This window comes from Myxine glutinosa, chromosome 1 (genome assembly GCF_964187855.1).
Source record: "Myxine glutinosa chromosome 1, kmMyxGlut1.1, whole genome shotgun sequence".
Lineage (NCBI taxonomy): Eukaryota > Metazoa > Chordata > Myxini > Myxiniformes > Myxinidae > Myxine > Myxine glutinosa.
The window spans coordinates 169,004,163-169,021,020 of NC_136261.1; the positions used below are offsets into that span (position 1 = coordinate 169,004,163).

General features: G+C 42.2%; 1 protein-coding gene across 7 annotated transcripts in view; it reads right to left on the bottom strand.

Moving 5' to 3' along the window:
* The window catches only part of LOC137430964 (trafficking kinesin-binding protein 1), a 180,136-nt gene that overhangs the window by 37,631 nt on the left and 125,647 nt on the right, over positions 1-16,858 (bottom strand). For all 7 annotated transcript variants that reach the window (XM_068121815.2, XM_068121784.2, XM_068121766.2 and 4 more), the window contains 2 exons: positions 12,688-12,818; positions 7,529-7,603 (listed from right to left, as the gene is read on the bottom strand). In XM_068121815.2, the coding sequence (XP_067977916.1) occupies positions 7,529-7,603; positions 12,688-12,818 (206 nt within the window). The remainder of the gene's footprint in view (positions 1-7,528; positions 7,604-12,687; positions 12,819-16,858) is intronic.

Here is a 16,858-nt window from a genome sequence, read left to right on the forward strand (position 1 = left end):
CCTTGGCACACCTGAGCTCTTCACCACATACAAGGCTTTCATCCGCAGCTCAATGGAATACTGTTCCCCCCTCTGGGCTGGTGCTCCTGCCTCACACCTTGCTCGGCTTCACGCTGTTGAGGCCAAAGCTTTCAGAATCATTGGAATCTCCTGCGATGTAGTCAACTCCGAGGGCCTTTCACTCACTCACCGCAGGCAGGTTGGTGGTCTTTCTGTCTTCTACCGACTCCTCTCCGGCCTTGCTCCCCCAGCTCTCTCTGTGCTCTGTCCCCCCAATATTCCTTCAGGTCGCACAAGATCTGCCTGCAACCCTCTTATGGTTAAACTGCCAAAGTCTAGGCTCTCTGCTCACCTTCACTCTTTCATTCCCCTTTTCTCCCGCCTCTGGAACAAACTCCCCCACTCCCTTCAATCCCACTCCTCCCTCCAGGTCTTTAAAACAGCTGTTCACCACCATCTCTTATCTTCCCCCATCGAAAACCTTGATCTTTTCTACCCCCGGTAATTCACCCCAGAGTCCTTGCAGTGTTCATATGTTTTATTCCTCTCCCACCTCCCCCCAAGTCCTCCCGATGTCCCTGCTCTCAAATGTTGTGTTTGTGTCCTTCCCCCTCTCTCCCCATCTTGTCTGCCGCTCCCCTTGTTTTTTGTGTTTTGTGTGTCGGTTTGTCTTTTTGTGTGATTAATGTTAGCTCTTTCACGAGCCTCGTTCTTGTATACAAAAAAAAAGAAGAAAAAAAAAAAATGAACGTTTAATGCCCTTCGATGTCCGGGGCCACACGCGTGCTACACTGGACGGGCCAGCATGTACCTTGCCCTTTGCTGTCATGCTCGGGTAAACCGCTGAGCCCCATCCGTGATGGAGATTGGGGCTTGAGACAGTGTCCCACGAACGAGGAATTCCCAGTAAGCGCGAGTCATCAGCTCGCCTTGATTAAGTCCTGCCCTTCGTACACACCGCCCGTCACAGCACAAACAACACAATGAAACACAATCACAATTCACATATACGTGCAATCCGTAATTTCGTCAAGTTTTTCGTTTCATAATCCTTTAATGAACGTTTAATGTTTAATGAACGTTTAATGCCCTTCGATGTCCGGGGCCGCACGCGCGCTACACTGGACGGGCCAGTGTGTACCTTGCCCTTAGCTGTCAGGCTCGGGTAAACCGCTGAGCCCCATCCGTGATGGGGACTGGGGCTTGAGACAGTGTCCCAAGAACGAGGAATTCCCAGTAAGCGCGAGTCATCAGCTCGCATTGATTAAGTCCCTGCCCTTTGTACACACCGCCCGTCGCCGCACAAACATCACAATGAAACACAATCACAATTCACATATTCGTGCAATTCGAGAAAAGGAACTTTTATCAGCAATGTCGTATATCCTGAAGTTCTAAGCTGAAGAAGAGGTGCAAAATCATTCAATTCTTTTCCAAAAAGAAAAGCGTACGGTTGATATCACGATTTGAAACACGATGGAATAATATTTACTGATATGAACAGTGATGTGGCTTTTATTGAAATTCTAAAGATACTGTTTTGATTTTGATGATTTACGTGTGATATGATTTGACGGATGTTTATATGAATCGTTTAAAATAAAAAAATTCTGCCTTCAATTTCTGATATTTTTCCTTTTCATTTCGGCTTCCCAATTGAAGCCCCGCCCGTAGGGCGGGTACCGTTGCTAGTAGTTTAGAATGGACCGTATGCCGCAAAGAAGAAGATTCTCTGTATTAAGTAGGCCAACTGTGCGGGTAAGAGCGTTTGCCTGTCGCCATAAGGAGGGTGGTTTTGTGCTAGTTATATAGGGCTTATGGTTAATAATCCCCAGATTGTGGTGCCGTTTCCACATCAATTTGCCTTCCTGGGTGGTTAGGCCAGAGTACCACTTTGGTATACAGATGCTCGGGAATCTACACTGAACCCGAAGTACTTCCTGTTCAGGTATCGAATGGAATGAGGTGTTTTTGGATCCTGAGCACACGTGGCCACACGAGCCCCGCTGTGACTTTGTTTCACTGCAGCCTCGTGCACAGTACGCTTCCATGCCAAAGTGCTTCTTGTATTGTCCCTGTTCAAGTGGACAAATGTTGCCTTTAAGAGGAGAGTTTAATTGAGATTGGTGTGTGTGTGCATGCCATTTCTGCTGGCTTTCATTATTGGACACTTTAGTTGTTTTCTTTTTCGTTTTTGTTTCAAACACGAAAGTTTCCTGTGCTATGTATTGTTATGTTTGTGGGGGTAAACAATGAAATACCTTAGGAGGGTCAGAATCGTATAAATTAGCATGCTCTGAGTACCGCAAAGAACCTTGATGGAGTAAGTAGGCCGTCTGTCTGGGAAGAGCGTTTGCATGTCACCATAAGGGGCATGGCTTTGTGCTAATTAATTAGAGGGCTTAAAGATTAATTCCCCAGTGTGTAATAAGCCCCTGTAATTTTCCCTTTGTTCTTATAAAATTCACTCGGCCAGCCATGCAATCGGCACATTGCCACAACCACACCGACAAGCCCGACAGAAACCCAGCACATTTGCCAATCGGCAAGTAAACCCCAACGTCATCCGAACATTCCCGAGCAGGGATTAGACTCCGCTCCCCCGACGACTCGTGACGGAGAGGCCAGCCTCGACCTTCGTCATTGGGTGTCAAGCAAGGCCGTGAGGCCCCGCCCCAAAGACGACAAATGGTCATGGAGATGGGATGAGTCGATGGGATGTCAGGATTGGTCGTATGACGTCAGTGAGCTGGAAGGTTCAAGAAGAGGAAGAATACGTGATATCTCTCTCTCTCTGGTCCTGGTGTGCGTGGTGAACGGTTGCACTTTTATTTTGACTCTCCTTGGTTCTGGCAATCGGATCGGGCAGTTGCTTTTGTTCTTTGTCCCTGGCTTGGCTGTTCCTAGCTTGTGTGCGATCGTGGAGAGGAGGAGGAAGAAGCAGACTCGCTCTCTCTCTTGTGCCGGCTCTGGGATCGAACGGGGAGACGTTTGGCTGCCTGCTGCCGGCTCGGTGTGCGGGCGCGCTTGACCGGCGCCATTGTTCAGGCGTTTCGACACACGGTGACTCGGGTTCGACAACCACAGAGCTCCTCAAAGTCCTCATTGAGACGCAAAGCTGAGTACCAGCCCACTTACAACATTTATTTTCTTTCATTATTCCCTTGTTTGTATACAAGTCTGAGGGAGACGTCTCAATATAGGAACTAGTTTTACTTTACCTTTCGTTTTTATTATCCTTGCATTCATTTTCATTAAATCCTTTATTTTTGGCATTGCAATTTCTTGAATTGTGAATTTTACTGTCTCGTATTTGTGTTTGTGGGTCGAGTAATAACCCCGTGGCGGCCGTCCGATTAGATAAGGCTTCGGGCCTTTCCCGCGCGTGCGAACAGATAATCCCGCCAAGTTTCGAAATACGCCTCGGAGTTAAAGCTCGTTTCGGCTATCTGCTGCCCGTGATCTTAATCACCGGCAACACGACATTATTAATCATTACTACCACAAAGAATAGTTGTTTGCATTACCACAAAAAATAATGTTGGACAGAGGTTGTTTTCACCACGAGTTGGTGGTCTGTCTAACTGTGAGCAGGATATCTCAAAAAGTTATGGTCGGATTTGGCCAAAACTTGGTAGACAGGTTGTGTGTGCAACAAGGACAAATTGGATTTTGGTGAAGATCCAGATCCAGAAACTACAAATTTTTCAGTGATTCTTCACCTTTGAGATATAGGGCCAAAAACAATATATAGCACGATGTCTCAAAAGATTATGGACTGATTTGGACGAAACTTGGTGGATGAGTTGGGTCAGTAACAAGAACAAGCTGATTAGATTTTTTTGTGAAGATCCGGATACGCAAATGTTTTCATTTTTAAAGTGATTCTTCACCTTTGAGAGAAAGGGCCAAAACAATTTATAGCATGATATTTCAAAAAGTTGTGGATGGGTTATGACAAAACATGGTGGATGAGTTGGGTAGGTTACAAGAACAAACTGATTCGATTTTGGTTGATGTCCAGATGCAGATCCCGCCTATCAGTGGACACTGACAGGACAAGGGGTCACAGTTTAAAAGTAAAGAAGAGGACAGTAGTACGGCAGGGGTATTTCACTCAGAGAGTGGTGGATGCATGTAATATTCTCCCTGATAAGGTAGTGGCATCAGAAACAGTAATTGGGTTTAAATTTGAGTTGCATACCTACAATAGTTGTCGTGGGGACCCTTCCGGTTAAGACCAGGGACCGCGGATAGACCAGAACGGATTTAACGGAGGCGACGACCAACTCGGATTCGGCTATAAAACGTGGGAGGAAGAAGGAAAGTGGAAGCTGTGGCAAAAGTGCTTATCTTCAGCGAACCGACGGCAGCTGCAGGGAAATTAATGTACTCGAAGTACATTAATTAAAGCAATGAAGAGTAGAAAAGCGGGAGGGCCGACGGGAGTTGTGGGAGATATGTTGAAGGCAGCGGGAAATTTGGGTGTGAAGAGAATGACAGAGATCTGCAATCTGGTGGTGAAAGAAGGCCGCATTCCAGTGGATTGGGAACTGAATACCCTCGTCCCTCTATACAAGGGGAAAGGTGACCCTCTGGACTGTGGCTCGTATCGAGCGATAAAGTTATTGGAGCATGGAATGAAGGTATTGGAAAGGGTGTTGGAGATGAGGATAAGGAAGAAAGTGAAGATTGACGAAATGCAGTTTGGATTTATGCCAGGCAGAGGAACGGCAGACGCACTTTTTATTGTGAGGCAGTTGCAGGAGAAGTACATGGAGAAGAGGAAGAAGTTGTTTCTTGGGTTTGTTGATCTGGAGAAAGCATTTGATAGGGTTCCACGTGAAGTAGTGACATGGGCATTGAGGAAGTTAGGAGTGGAGGAATGGTTGATCAGAGTAGTGATGGCAATGTACAAAAGAGCGCGCACAGCTGTAAGGACGAAGGATGGGAACAGTGGCGAGTTTGAGGTGAAGGTGGGAGTGCATCAGGGGTCGGTACTAAGTCCACTACTATTTGTAGCTGTGATGGAGGTGCTGGCTTGGAACGTAAAGGAGGGTTTACCGTGGGAGTTGTTGTATGCAGATGATCTTGTGTTGATTGCAGAAAGTATGGATGGACTGAAGGAGAAGATGAACAAGTGGAAGGAATGTATGGAGACATATGGTCTGAAGGTGAATATCGGAAAAACGAAGGTGATGGCAAGTGGTAAAGCATGTGGTGAGGTGGAAAGAACTGGGAAGTGGCCGTGTGCTGTGTGCAGGAAGGGTGTCGGAGTGAATTCCATTCAATGTACAATGTGCGCTGAGTGGGTTCATCAAAAATGTAGTGGTTTGAGAGGGTCATTAACCAGTGTGGCAGCTACATTCAAGTGTAAGGTATGCAAAGAGGGAGCTGCAGATGGAGAAAATGTTGAGTTGGATCTTGGAGACGGCGTAAAGCTGGAAGGTGTGAAAACATTTTGTTACCTAGGAGACATGCTGAATGGAGAAGGTGGATCAGACTCGGCAACGGTTGCTAGAGTGAGATGTGCATGGAAGAAGTTTCGGGAACTGAGTGGCGTGCTGACGAGGAGGGGAGTGTCGTTGAAGCTGAAGGGAAAGGTGTATGCTGCATGTGTGAGAAGTGTTATGATTTATGGGAGCGAGACATGGGTAATGAACGTAGAGCAGCAACGAAGGCTGGAAAGGGTGGAAATGCGAATGGTTCGGTGGATGTGTGGAGTATCGTTGAGAGAGAGGAAGACAAATGATGAATTGCGAAAGATGATGGGAATAGAGCCTGTCATTGATGCTGTGAAGAGGAACAGGTTGAGATGGTTTGGTCATGTGTTGAGGAAGGATGAAAGTGACTGGTTGAGAAGAGTGATGGAAATGAATGTAGAAGGAAGTAGAGGACGGGGAAGACCGAGAAAGACTTGGCTAAAGATGGTCGAAGAAGAAATGCGGGCAATGGGGTTACCAAGGGGAGATGCAGAAAATAGGGCAAAATGGAGAAGATTGTCATGGGGACTGCAAGGCTAACCCCCGCTCTTGCAGGGAAAATGGCCTTAAAATGCCTGTTGTTGTTGTATACCTACAAACATCTGGGATAAATACGGTTCATGGATATTGGCAGGAATGGCAGGTAGCTGAGGTATGGATCAGTGATTGGATACCTACCTGTATTATGATTGCGGTCTCTGAGAGGGTCTCGTAAAAAGGTGTATATACTATCTGTGTTTGTTCTTTCCTCACCCTACAACTGTGTTTGCGCCTGCACCCCCTCTCTCCCTCCACCCCCTCACAAACCCAAATGACAAACAATTATATACACTGTATACAAAAATAAAGAGAAAAAGAGATTTTATTTGAGATTTTACTTTTTAGTCATCTTATATGGGTGTATATAACACCCTAGTGGTATCTGTACTTGCCACATTTTTCTCATCCCCACTCCTCCACCCCTCTAACCCCTCTCCCCACACCCACACACTCCCTCCCTCCCTCATTTAATTTAATGGACTGGCAGGATGGCTTCGAGGTACACACACTAGTCTTTGAGCTGCCCTTCCTGGGTTTAAATCTCGGCCCAGATATAAACTGTCATCCTGATGTTTCACAGGCTGGCTGTGTATGCTGTTCCTCGGATGGACGGTAAACACGGCAATTTTTGAGATTCAACATGAAAGCATTATTAAAAATCTGCCGGCATTAGTTAGTTGGTGGACGTTAGATGTCCTTCGTGAATCCACGGTGTTTCATGAAGATTATGAAAGCGGAACTATCATGACCATGGAGCATCATGGCCAAATAACAAAATTCCTGCCCGAACCTCCAAAGGGTATTGCATCAGGGGCGCAGGAGCACCCTGGGTCAATGATGCTACCCCACAACCTTGTGCTGCATATGAAAGAAGAAGAAGATTTAAATTGAGTTGCTAAACTATTAGATTGAAGTAACATGGTGTAGATGTAATGGAGCCTTAATGGGCCAAATGGTTTCCTCCTGCATCCAACTTCCTTGTCATCTCATTGTGAGTTTGTTCAAATTTTGCAGGTGGTAGAGAATTTTTTTTTTTTACATCAACTTCATCATGATCTATTTGAAACCATACATAAATGCCGCTTGGCTATTCCAACCATCATTGTGGTAATCCAGTTGCAGCTGTGGTCTCTGAGATGGAGTAAAGGTGCTCAGCACCAATATATCTCAGTACTTTTCAGATCGCGTGCAACATCAGGCTATATAGATTGGAAGTTGGAGCTATTGCAGGTGTTGGGTTGTAGACACCGAGGATGCCTTTTGAAAATAATTATTGACTGTAACGTACAAGTACTTTGGTCAAATTTTTTTACTTTAAGTCACCTAAAGCCGGGAATCCGCAGGCAACGATGCGTGTGGTGGTTCCAGGCGATGTAACCTGGCAGCATTGTTAGCAAAGTTGTTACCAGAAATTAGAACATACAAGGCTGACGTGGCCGTCATAGCCAAAGGCAACCCAGCCAACTATTTTTTCCATATATCAATGCTTTATTGGTCAGTCTCACCTCAGTTGTAAGACTGCGTTGTGCCTCTTTGGCTGCACCCAAGTGCTGTGTGAGCTCCTCGTTCTCTAATGCAAACTATGGTGGGAAAGGCAGAACATGAATAAAGTTTCATCAGCACAATATAACGTTTTAACAGCTTTGGGACATGAAAAACAGAAAAAATAGAGAAAGAACAATATAGACAAGGCCACACTGAATGTTAAAAATATTACGTTGCTGTTGACGTATCCTTCATTTCAGCCTTACCTAAAAGGTGATGCACCAAAATAAATGCCTTCAATTGTTGAAAGAAAATGTTGTGAGGTACAAGTACAGTCAAATATTCAATCACTCTCCTGCTATTTTCACCAAATTGTGATGCATGGCAGTGAAGAAACCTGAAATACATTACAGTATGCACCGATCTCCTTCAGTGATCGTAATCTCACATTGTTACATGTGATTGATTAACCCTAAGATGATGTGCAATTGAAGGAGTGGAATTGTAAATAATGGATTGCTAGGAGGAGAGTAAACAACATTCAGCTGGCAAAGTCATGATGAAGACAGCTTAATTAGCAACAGATTGCCATATTTGTGGGCTTCAGGTCCCAGGTGTACAGCCATTTATAACCAAACTGAAGACATGCATTAAGAGAACCCATTTTTGACAAAAACATGAACCTCAAAACTAAAGACTCCTGAACAACGTCTACTCTAGGTGGACTGTGTTTAGACCTTGGAAATTCAAACCTAGATAGATTTTAAAGAAGAGGCTTGGTGGACAGCGTTTTGAAGAAGTGTCATTGCATTGCTATTAGGAAGTACAATAATGCATGATGATGAGAATTATTTTTTTTCAAATCAAGATGGCATGCAAGTCCTCTTTTCACACTGGTACATGGAATATATCAATGCACAAAAGACAGCTTTTTTTATACCAGTGCTCAGGGGAATTGAAGAGAAAATTCCAGAAAAAAAGGGTCACAAATTGGGTAAAGGAGAGACGGCTGGACAAGAATGCACTGCAGCACAAGAAGAGGAGTTGCCAGTGAAAAGGGGATGTGGTGTTAGTGTAAAAAAGCCCAAAGGTAGATATAAAACATCAAGAGGTGGAAGTGAGCCCCAGAACTAAAGGCCTCAAGGAAAGAGTGCATGAAAAACAAGACCGGAAGTCTAACAGCGATATAGCCGGGCTTGTAAAATATTATAAACCACAAACATATATGATTAGCTTTTTAAACAGTCGTTAATGCTGCTTATGACATTAAACAAAGAAATTTGGAGGAATCCCGACGTCCATGAGGTAAGTTTTACTTACAGAACTGAGCGACGATCTACTGTAATCTATATACCCCACAAGGGTTGGGTAAATAACATGACCCTTCCTGCCACAAAAAAGTGGCGTATTTCGTAGCGGCCTTTTGAAACCCACCAATTAAGGTTTTATTTTGAAAACCACCAATGAAACCCAATTTTCCTGCTGTTTAACACGAAACTGAAAGCGAGGAAGACCGGGGTGTGCTCATTTACCAAGAAGCGAGCCAGCGCTTGCCAAGCTAGCCGTTCCTTGACGGTTTTCAATGAAGTGCTTGCTCGAATGCTTCAACCACTTGGCGATCTCTCCACAAGAAACTTGGTAAATGAACACACCCAATGTTCTTGAGACCTGATTATAGAGAGACTGTAATCTATATACCCCAAAGAGGAATGACCCTTCGTGCCACTCCTATAGTGAGTGGGTGAACGAGTAAATTAAAATGGCGGCAAGTGGAGTCAGCCATCATAATGACATCTAGACATAATGAAGTAGCATGACGGCCAGACACAAAACTGCCACTACTTTAATATATAGAAGATGATATATTTTAACTTCCAGTAACTTTGCATTCACTACGAAGGGATTAGTGTTACGATTAGATTTACTATAATATTAACATTATATTATCATTATTCTGAAAATGATATTGCGGAAAAAAACTGTGGCTAATTCCTTACTTCCGCGTTATTTGTACCGTACACCGCTTATCATCGATTCATGAACCATACATCGCTTCAATCTACAAACTTTGCAATAATGACGAAAGGATTGCAGTGTTACGATTATATTTACTACATTATTAGTATTAACGCTATTATCATTTTTACTAAAACAACACTACTGTATTAAGAGACGTGGGCTAATTTGTCTGAAGCAGCCTGAAAGTGAGCCATGAAGGCATGAAGCTTGAGGCCTATAAGTACTGTGTCGTTGGAATACCCGTATCGTCTATGCTTTCGATATTTGATGATCATTTTAACAATCAGTTTGTTTGTGTTTTACACTAAATGAAAAACGTAAAGGTAGAGCATGGCAATTGTGATATATGACAAGTTCGACGATATGTTCGGCCTGAATGAAATTGGAATCAAAATGGCGGAGTGTGGAGTCAGCCGGTGTATGCTGTAATGACATCAGACGTAATCACATCACCCTGTCATGTGACCAGATCCTCAGCTCTGATTGGTATACGTTTGAGATTACATACATACATACATACATATGGATGGATAAACACTGTTCTTGACTGCTTTGCCCTATGAGCTATGCCGTAAAAATATAGACCCACAAAGAGATCCACAAGTGAGAGAAGAGGCGGGCTAAAGAACGGAGGTGTGTTGGGTCAAGAATTGAGGAGAGCAACAACAGTCCTGGACAGGATTATCATCTGCAAAATAATGCAATGGATGTTCCATTAAAGAAGAGAAACATCACTTGATGTATACTAAGATATTGGTATTGGAATGTTACCTTAAGAGATGCAGCATTGAAAAGAATGCTATCCAAAGCAACCTGCTGCTTGCAAGTACAGAAGAAATAGCCAATTTAGTAGGAGACCCTAGATACTACTAGCTCGCACTTTAATAAAATTAGGTTAAATGCTTAAAGTAATTATGAATGCTTTATAATAGACTGAAATGTAGAAGTACATTGCATGCTTATGGTCCAAAAGGAAAATAATATTCAATGATTAACTTTGTCCCCCTTTTGTGTAAACACAGTAATGTTTAGTTCTTCCCTTTCTTCTTTAATAAAATTATAAAACAGCACACCTTGCTAATCATTGCTGGCATATTTGTTTGAAATGAACAACAAACTTGTCCCCATTTTACACCTTGCACAGAAATGAGGGCCAAGGTATTCCTGATTGTGTCCCGTTTCATATTGAATGGAATTTGACCCTTTTTCAGATATCATACAGTCAGGTGCTTTGAGGTCACGACTCATGACTACCCACAAGGAGCACTCAGAAGTCTATGCATAAGAAAGCAGCAACAGCCTGAAACATGGAGCCAGTTATGGCCCAGATTCTGACGGGTTGGACAAAACTGGCTGTTTAACCAAATACTAAAGAAATAGGACGCATGCCACAATGTTGGTAATAGAAAACGAACTAACTATTCATCACTTACATACTTTACCCAAATTATCTTAACCCTGACATAAACGAAGCAAATACACAGAAATAACAGTTCACCAAATAGTGTTTGCACAATTTATTGATTTCTGAAGCCAGAGCAGCAACAGTATGTGAGCATGTTGAGATGCTGTATTGAGCATGTGATATAGACATGATGGTGTAGTGAGCAGTAGACACAGTAAGCCACTTATAATGAAGGTAATTGTTAAGAAGAGGATAAAGCAGCAGAAGCAGCAGAAGTACACCAAGTTGTGTCGTATATATGTCGATGTCCTCTCATTCCTGTGGCTATCGGTCAAAGCGTACTGCTTTATATTGTTGACATCATGTGTCATCATGGGGAATGCTCACACTTCACTCTGTGGAATCCCACAGTGATGAATAGCTTGGTAGAAGTGCACAAGGCTTGCAGAACCACACGAGCTCAACAAGCGAATCAAGCACACCCGTCAAGGGCCAATCACAAAGCTGCCCAAAGTTCCAAGGGCCCATCCTACTTGGACATGATTCCACTTGCCCTGCCACTCAGTAGTGCTATTGCCCACAAATGATGACTGCTTCTGTCACAAGGTTAATTTCTAGTGAAATGCTGTGCTGTTTTTACTATGATTACAGCACCAACATTCCTCTACTCTTTACTTTCTGAACATTGCAAACACGAAACGGCTCTGTAGTAGATTTTACTGTGATAAAACAATAATAATCATGCATGTAGTAGATTCCAAGTTGTATAACAACAATAATTCCATTCAATAAAATAAAAAGATCAGAATTAAATAAATATAGAAGCAATCATTCTCGTAATAATATCTTTATAAGACAAGTATTTTTCCTACATATGCAAATACAGTCATGCAGTTTTTTTTTATCCCCAAACGGGGCGTCTGCCCAGCTGACGTCTTATATATTGGGTCCTGCCATCCATCCATCCATCCATCTGGAACCTACACTCAAAAATGACTGGACCTATTTCCCTTATATTCGGCATATGTATGCAATAATATTTGTGCATGAGGCATGCCAAAAGTCATGGGACGAAGACGACAACCACCGTTTCATGACAATTTCCCCCTTTTTCAGGACATTCGTCAACAATGGCATTGCTCCATACGGATCTAACCATTGCATCAGTTTCGTGCAAACCCAAACATTATATGTTTTTCTTGATATTTTCAATCAAAACAAGAAAAAAGAACATTAAAAAATGTCAAAACAGAGGGATTAAATCTAAAAAAAACAAAAACAAACAAGGTAGGAATTACACCACAATACAACAACACAAACCACTTATGGATTACCATCACGACAACTTTTTACGTTTTACTTTTATTGTGGGATTGTGATGGAACAACGTCAAAAATGTCGTGATGGTAATCCATGAAGATTGTGGTGTCGTATTGTGGTGTCATTCCTACCTTGTTTGGTTGTTCTTTTGAAATTTAATCCCTTTATATTTTTACATTTTTAAAATGTTTTTTTGTTGGTTCTGTTGTTTTTTATGGGGAATGTATAAAATAGTTATTAAAAAATGCAAAACATACATATACAGATCATTCAGATCGTATTACACAGACATCAGTGTGTATCACCCACTGGAGCAGCATAATTTTTTTTGTGGGCTCGAAGATGGCCGCACCTGGCTTCACAATCACTTGACCAGGAAATTTAGAGCTTCAATACACCGACTATGCAGAAAGTGGGTGTAGCATATAAACTTACAGTCTTGTTTCGACGTTGTAAATCCACAATCCTGGACAAGAGTTGTGTGATTTCCTCTTGCTGCCGTGCATTGTCTTCTGTGCGGTGGCTCAACTCTTCAGCAAGCTGAACCAACTGCTGGTTGGTTTCTCCTGCAGGCAATAACATACCCTTACCCACGCCTTCAAACTTTCCTTTTAATCAAGTGCTGTTCCAACCATGTGTCAAAAAACACTGATGAATAAATATGCAGGCTTTTCTTTAACAATTAACTAAATTAAATAAGACAAGCTTCGACATGCAACAGAGGTTGGCAGGTATATATATATACAGTCACGTGAAAAAGTAAGTACACCCCATGTAAAGTTTTGACTTTTTCAACATATTTCAACAATATTGATAGATAAAGGTGATATTGTAGTGGTTACCTTATTCAACTACAACTGCTACCGCTGCTCAGCACCCGTGGCCGGGCTCTGTTCCACCCGCGGCCCGGCTCTGTTCCACCCGCGGCCCGGCTCTGTTCCACCCGCGGCCCGGCTCTGTTCCACCCGCGGCCCGGCTCTGTTCCACCCGCGAACTACGTACACGCCCGTAGCGTGCCTTCTGGGGGGGCGCATGTAGTGATTACCTTATTCACATGTCGCGGTTACCTTATTCACTTGTCGCGGTTAACTTATCCCCATGTGACGGTTACCATTACGATGGGTTTGTTCTAACCCACGCACACGGGCGTTTGGTTGTGTCGTCGTGACGCACGCGCTGCTGTTGGAGCCACGCCCTCCGAAGAGGGTGCTTGGTTTTATATAAGCCGTTACGACTTCCGTTCGCTAGCAGTTGCTGGAGATTTCTGTACAATAAACAACCTTTTGTACCCAACGAAATGGCCTCTTCTTATCGTCTTCGGCAACCGCTAAAATATAATACAACATATAACATGAAACATTTACATTTTGTAGTCCATTGTGTAATTTAAATAAACATAAATGCAAATTTCGCATGTGGAAAAAGTAAGTACACCCTTGGCTCTAATAGGTGGTATTGCCCCCTTCGGCAGAAACAACCTCAAGTAGGCGTTTCTTATAACTGTCTACCAGTCTCTGACATCGACTGGGAGAAATTTTTGCCCACTCCTCCATGCAGAATTCTTTCAGCTGTGCAATGTTTGAGGGGTTTCTTGCATGCACAGCACGTTTCAAATCCCCCCACAACATCTCGATGGGATTTAGATCCGGGCTTTGACTTGGCCATTCCAGAACCCGCCATTTCTTTATTTTCATCCATTCCTTGGTGGATTTACTGGTATGTTTAGGGTCATTGTCATGTTGCAAGCTCCACCTTCGGTTGAGCTTCAACTTTCCGACAGGTGGCCTCACATTATCCTCAAGCACCCACTGGTACAATGAATAATTAATAGTGGATTCTATGATGGTGAGCTGCCCAGGCCCTGATGCAGCAAAGCTGCCCCAAACCATAATATTTCCACCACCATGCTTTACAGTTGGTATCACGTTCTTGTGGTCAAATGCTGTCTTTGGTTTTCGCCAAACATGTCTTGTGGTACTGTGGCCAAATAGCTCTACCTTTGACTCATCTGTCCAGAGCACATTGTTCCAGAAGTGCTGGTCTTTGCCTAGGTGTTCATTGGCAAACTTTAGTCTTGCTCTGATGTTCTTTCTGGACAGCAAAGGTTTCCTCCTGGCACACCTCCCATGTAGATCAAATTTGTGCAGCCTCTTTCTAATGGTAAACCCGTGCACTTTGACATCAACAGTGGCAAGAGCTACCTGTAGGTCCAGTGATGACATTCTGGGGTTCTTAGAGACTTATTTCAGCATCTTGCGGTCTGCTCTCGGGCTGAACCTGCTGGGGCGGCCTGGCCTGAACAAGTTGGTAGTTGTTTGGAATCTTCTCCACTTGTAGATGATCCTCTGGACAGTCGAATGATTGACTTCAAATTGTTTGGAGATCTTTTTAAATCCCTTCCCAGACGCGTAGGCATCTATAACCTTTCTGAAGACCTCAGAGAGCTCTTTTTATCTTGGCATGGTGACGCCGCACACTTCAACAACAAAGAGCAAACCAAACGAAATGTCTGAGGTTTAAATAACACAGTTTCCTCCAAGATCCTCTCGAACGATGTTCTAATCATTTGCACCTGAGCTGGTGCACCTGATTCAAATTTTAGGTATTTGAAGTAGTGATAAATGTCGGGGTGTACTTACTTTTTCCACATGCGAAATTTGCATTTATGTTTATTTAAATTATACAATGGACTACAAAATGTAAATGTTTCATGATATTTGTTATATTATATCACCTTTATCTGTCAATATTGTTGAAATGAAGATCAAATAGCTGTATGTTGAACTATGTTGAAAAAGTCAAAACTTTACATGGGGTGTACTTACTTTTTCACGTGTGTGTGTGTGTATATATATATATAGATATATATATATATATATATATATATATATATATATATATATATATATATATATATATACAGTATATATATATATATATATATATATATATATATATATATATATATATATGTATATATATATGTATATATGTATATATATATATATATATATATATATATATATATATATATATATAATATATATATGTGGGGGTTCAGACCCCCCCCCCCCGTTGTGTTCTATTATTGCCTGCCCAATTACCAAAAAATAACTAATTTGTATGTGTTGCTTTGCAAACTTTATCCATTATATTTCCTGTTAAAGAGTTAAGTTACTGTGATGGCATGTTCTCTTACTGTCAAAATATTCCTTTGGAAGCTTGTTATAAGAAGTTATATGTTTTGTAAATCCAGGCCCTGATGATATAATCCCTCACTCTGTGAAGACCAACCTATCTTTTCCAGTCCCCGTTGAAAACTGTTAGATCACTTTCATGTTTGACATATTTACGACTTGCTGAACTTTTCCCCAAAAATCAGGTTTCTAGAAAGTAGTCAACATGTTGTTTGACCCTTGAATGACCTTGGAGACTACTCTGTCTTTCCTTTGTCTCGAGAGCTAAAACCACACCCCAATATTCCCTTTATAAAATGAAAGCTTGGCCGAATTATTTCAGAGCATCTTGTTGGAATTCTGGTCCTTGTGGGCCTCCGTTTTAAGCATTTTGCTTTCCACAAGCTTGTGTGTTTGACGAATCAAATAAATATGTATCAGTTGTTCCTTTCTGTCTGTCATGAGTCTTGAGTCCCAAGTCAACGGATCCCGTCATATATATATATATATATATATATATATATATATATATATATATATATATATATATATATATATATATATATATATATATATATATATATATATATATATATACATACAGACTTGGCATTTAATATGGAATATTTTTTTTGTGGGGGTGAACTTACTTTTCAAGATGTCTTATTACCAAAAGTTCATTGGAATTATGTTTAAATTATTCTAGATTTTGTTCATGTGACCTTTAAAAGAAACAAAAACCACATTTGACATTTCAAAACAAATAAATTGATCCTTGAAAGTGATGTAAACTGATATCGAACTCAATTCATGGACAGTGCTGTGTTAAACTTCTGTACGTTTTCCAGAAGTTCTCTTTATTTTGCACCTTAGCCAAATTTTTTTTTAACAAAACAAAAGTTAAATTACGACTGGGATTACGGACAGTAAAATTACAGTTCAGTACTTCGTGTAACCCCCACGAGCATTCAGGAGAGCACGTACATGTTGAGGCATGCTGTTCACGAGATTTGACAAGGTTTGGACAGGAATCGCTTGCCATGCAGTGACAATAGCCTGCTGCAATTCACGCACAGAGAGGTCGGCTGCTGGTCCAAGTGGTCGATTTGACGCGTTAATTCTGCCCACAAGTTCTCTATCGGATTCATATCCGGGGACATGGCAGGCCACTCCATATGCTTTACACCACGGTCAGCAAGAAAGTGTTGGATCATGCGAGCACGATGAGGCCGTGCATTGTCATCTTGGAAGACAAAGTTTCCTCGAAAGGCTGCACGAGCAAATGGAAGCAATGTTTCTTCCAGAATGGCCCTGTACTTGAACTGGTTCAGGTTTCCATTCAGAACAACCAGGTCAGTTTTGCCCCCTGCATGAAAAGCAGCCCAAACGGTCACCCTACCACCTCCAGCTTGGACTCTTGGCACTATACA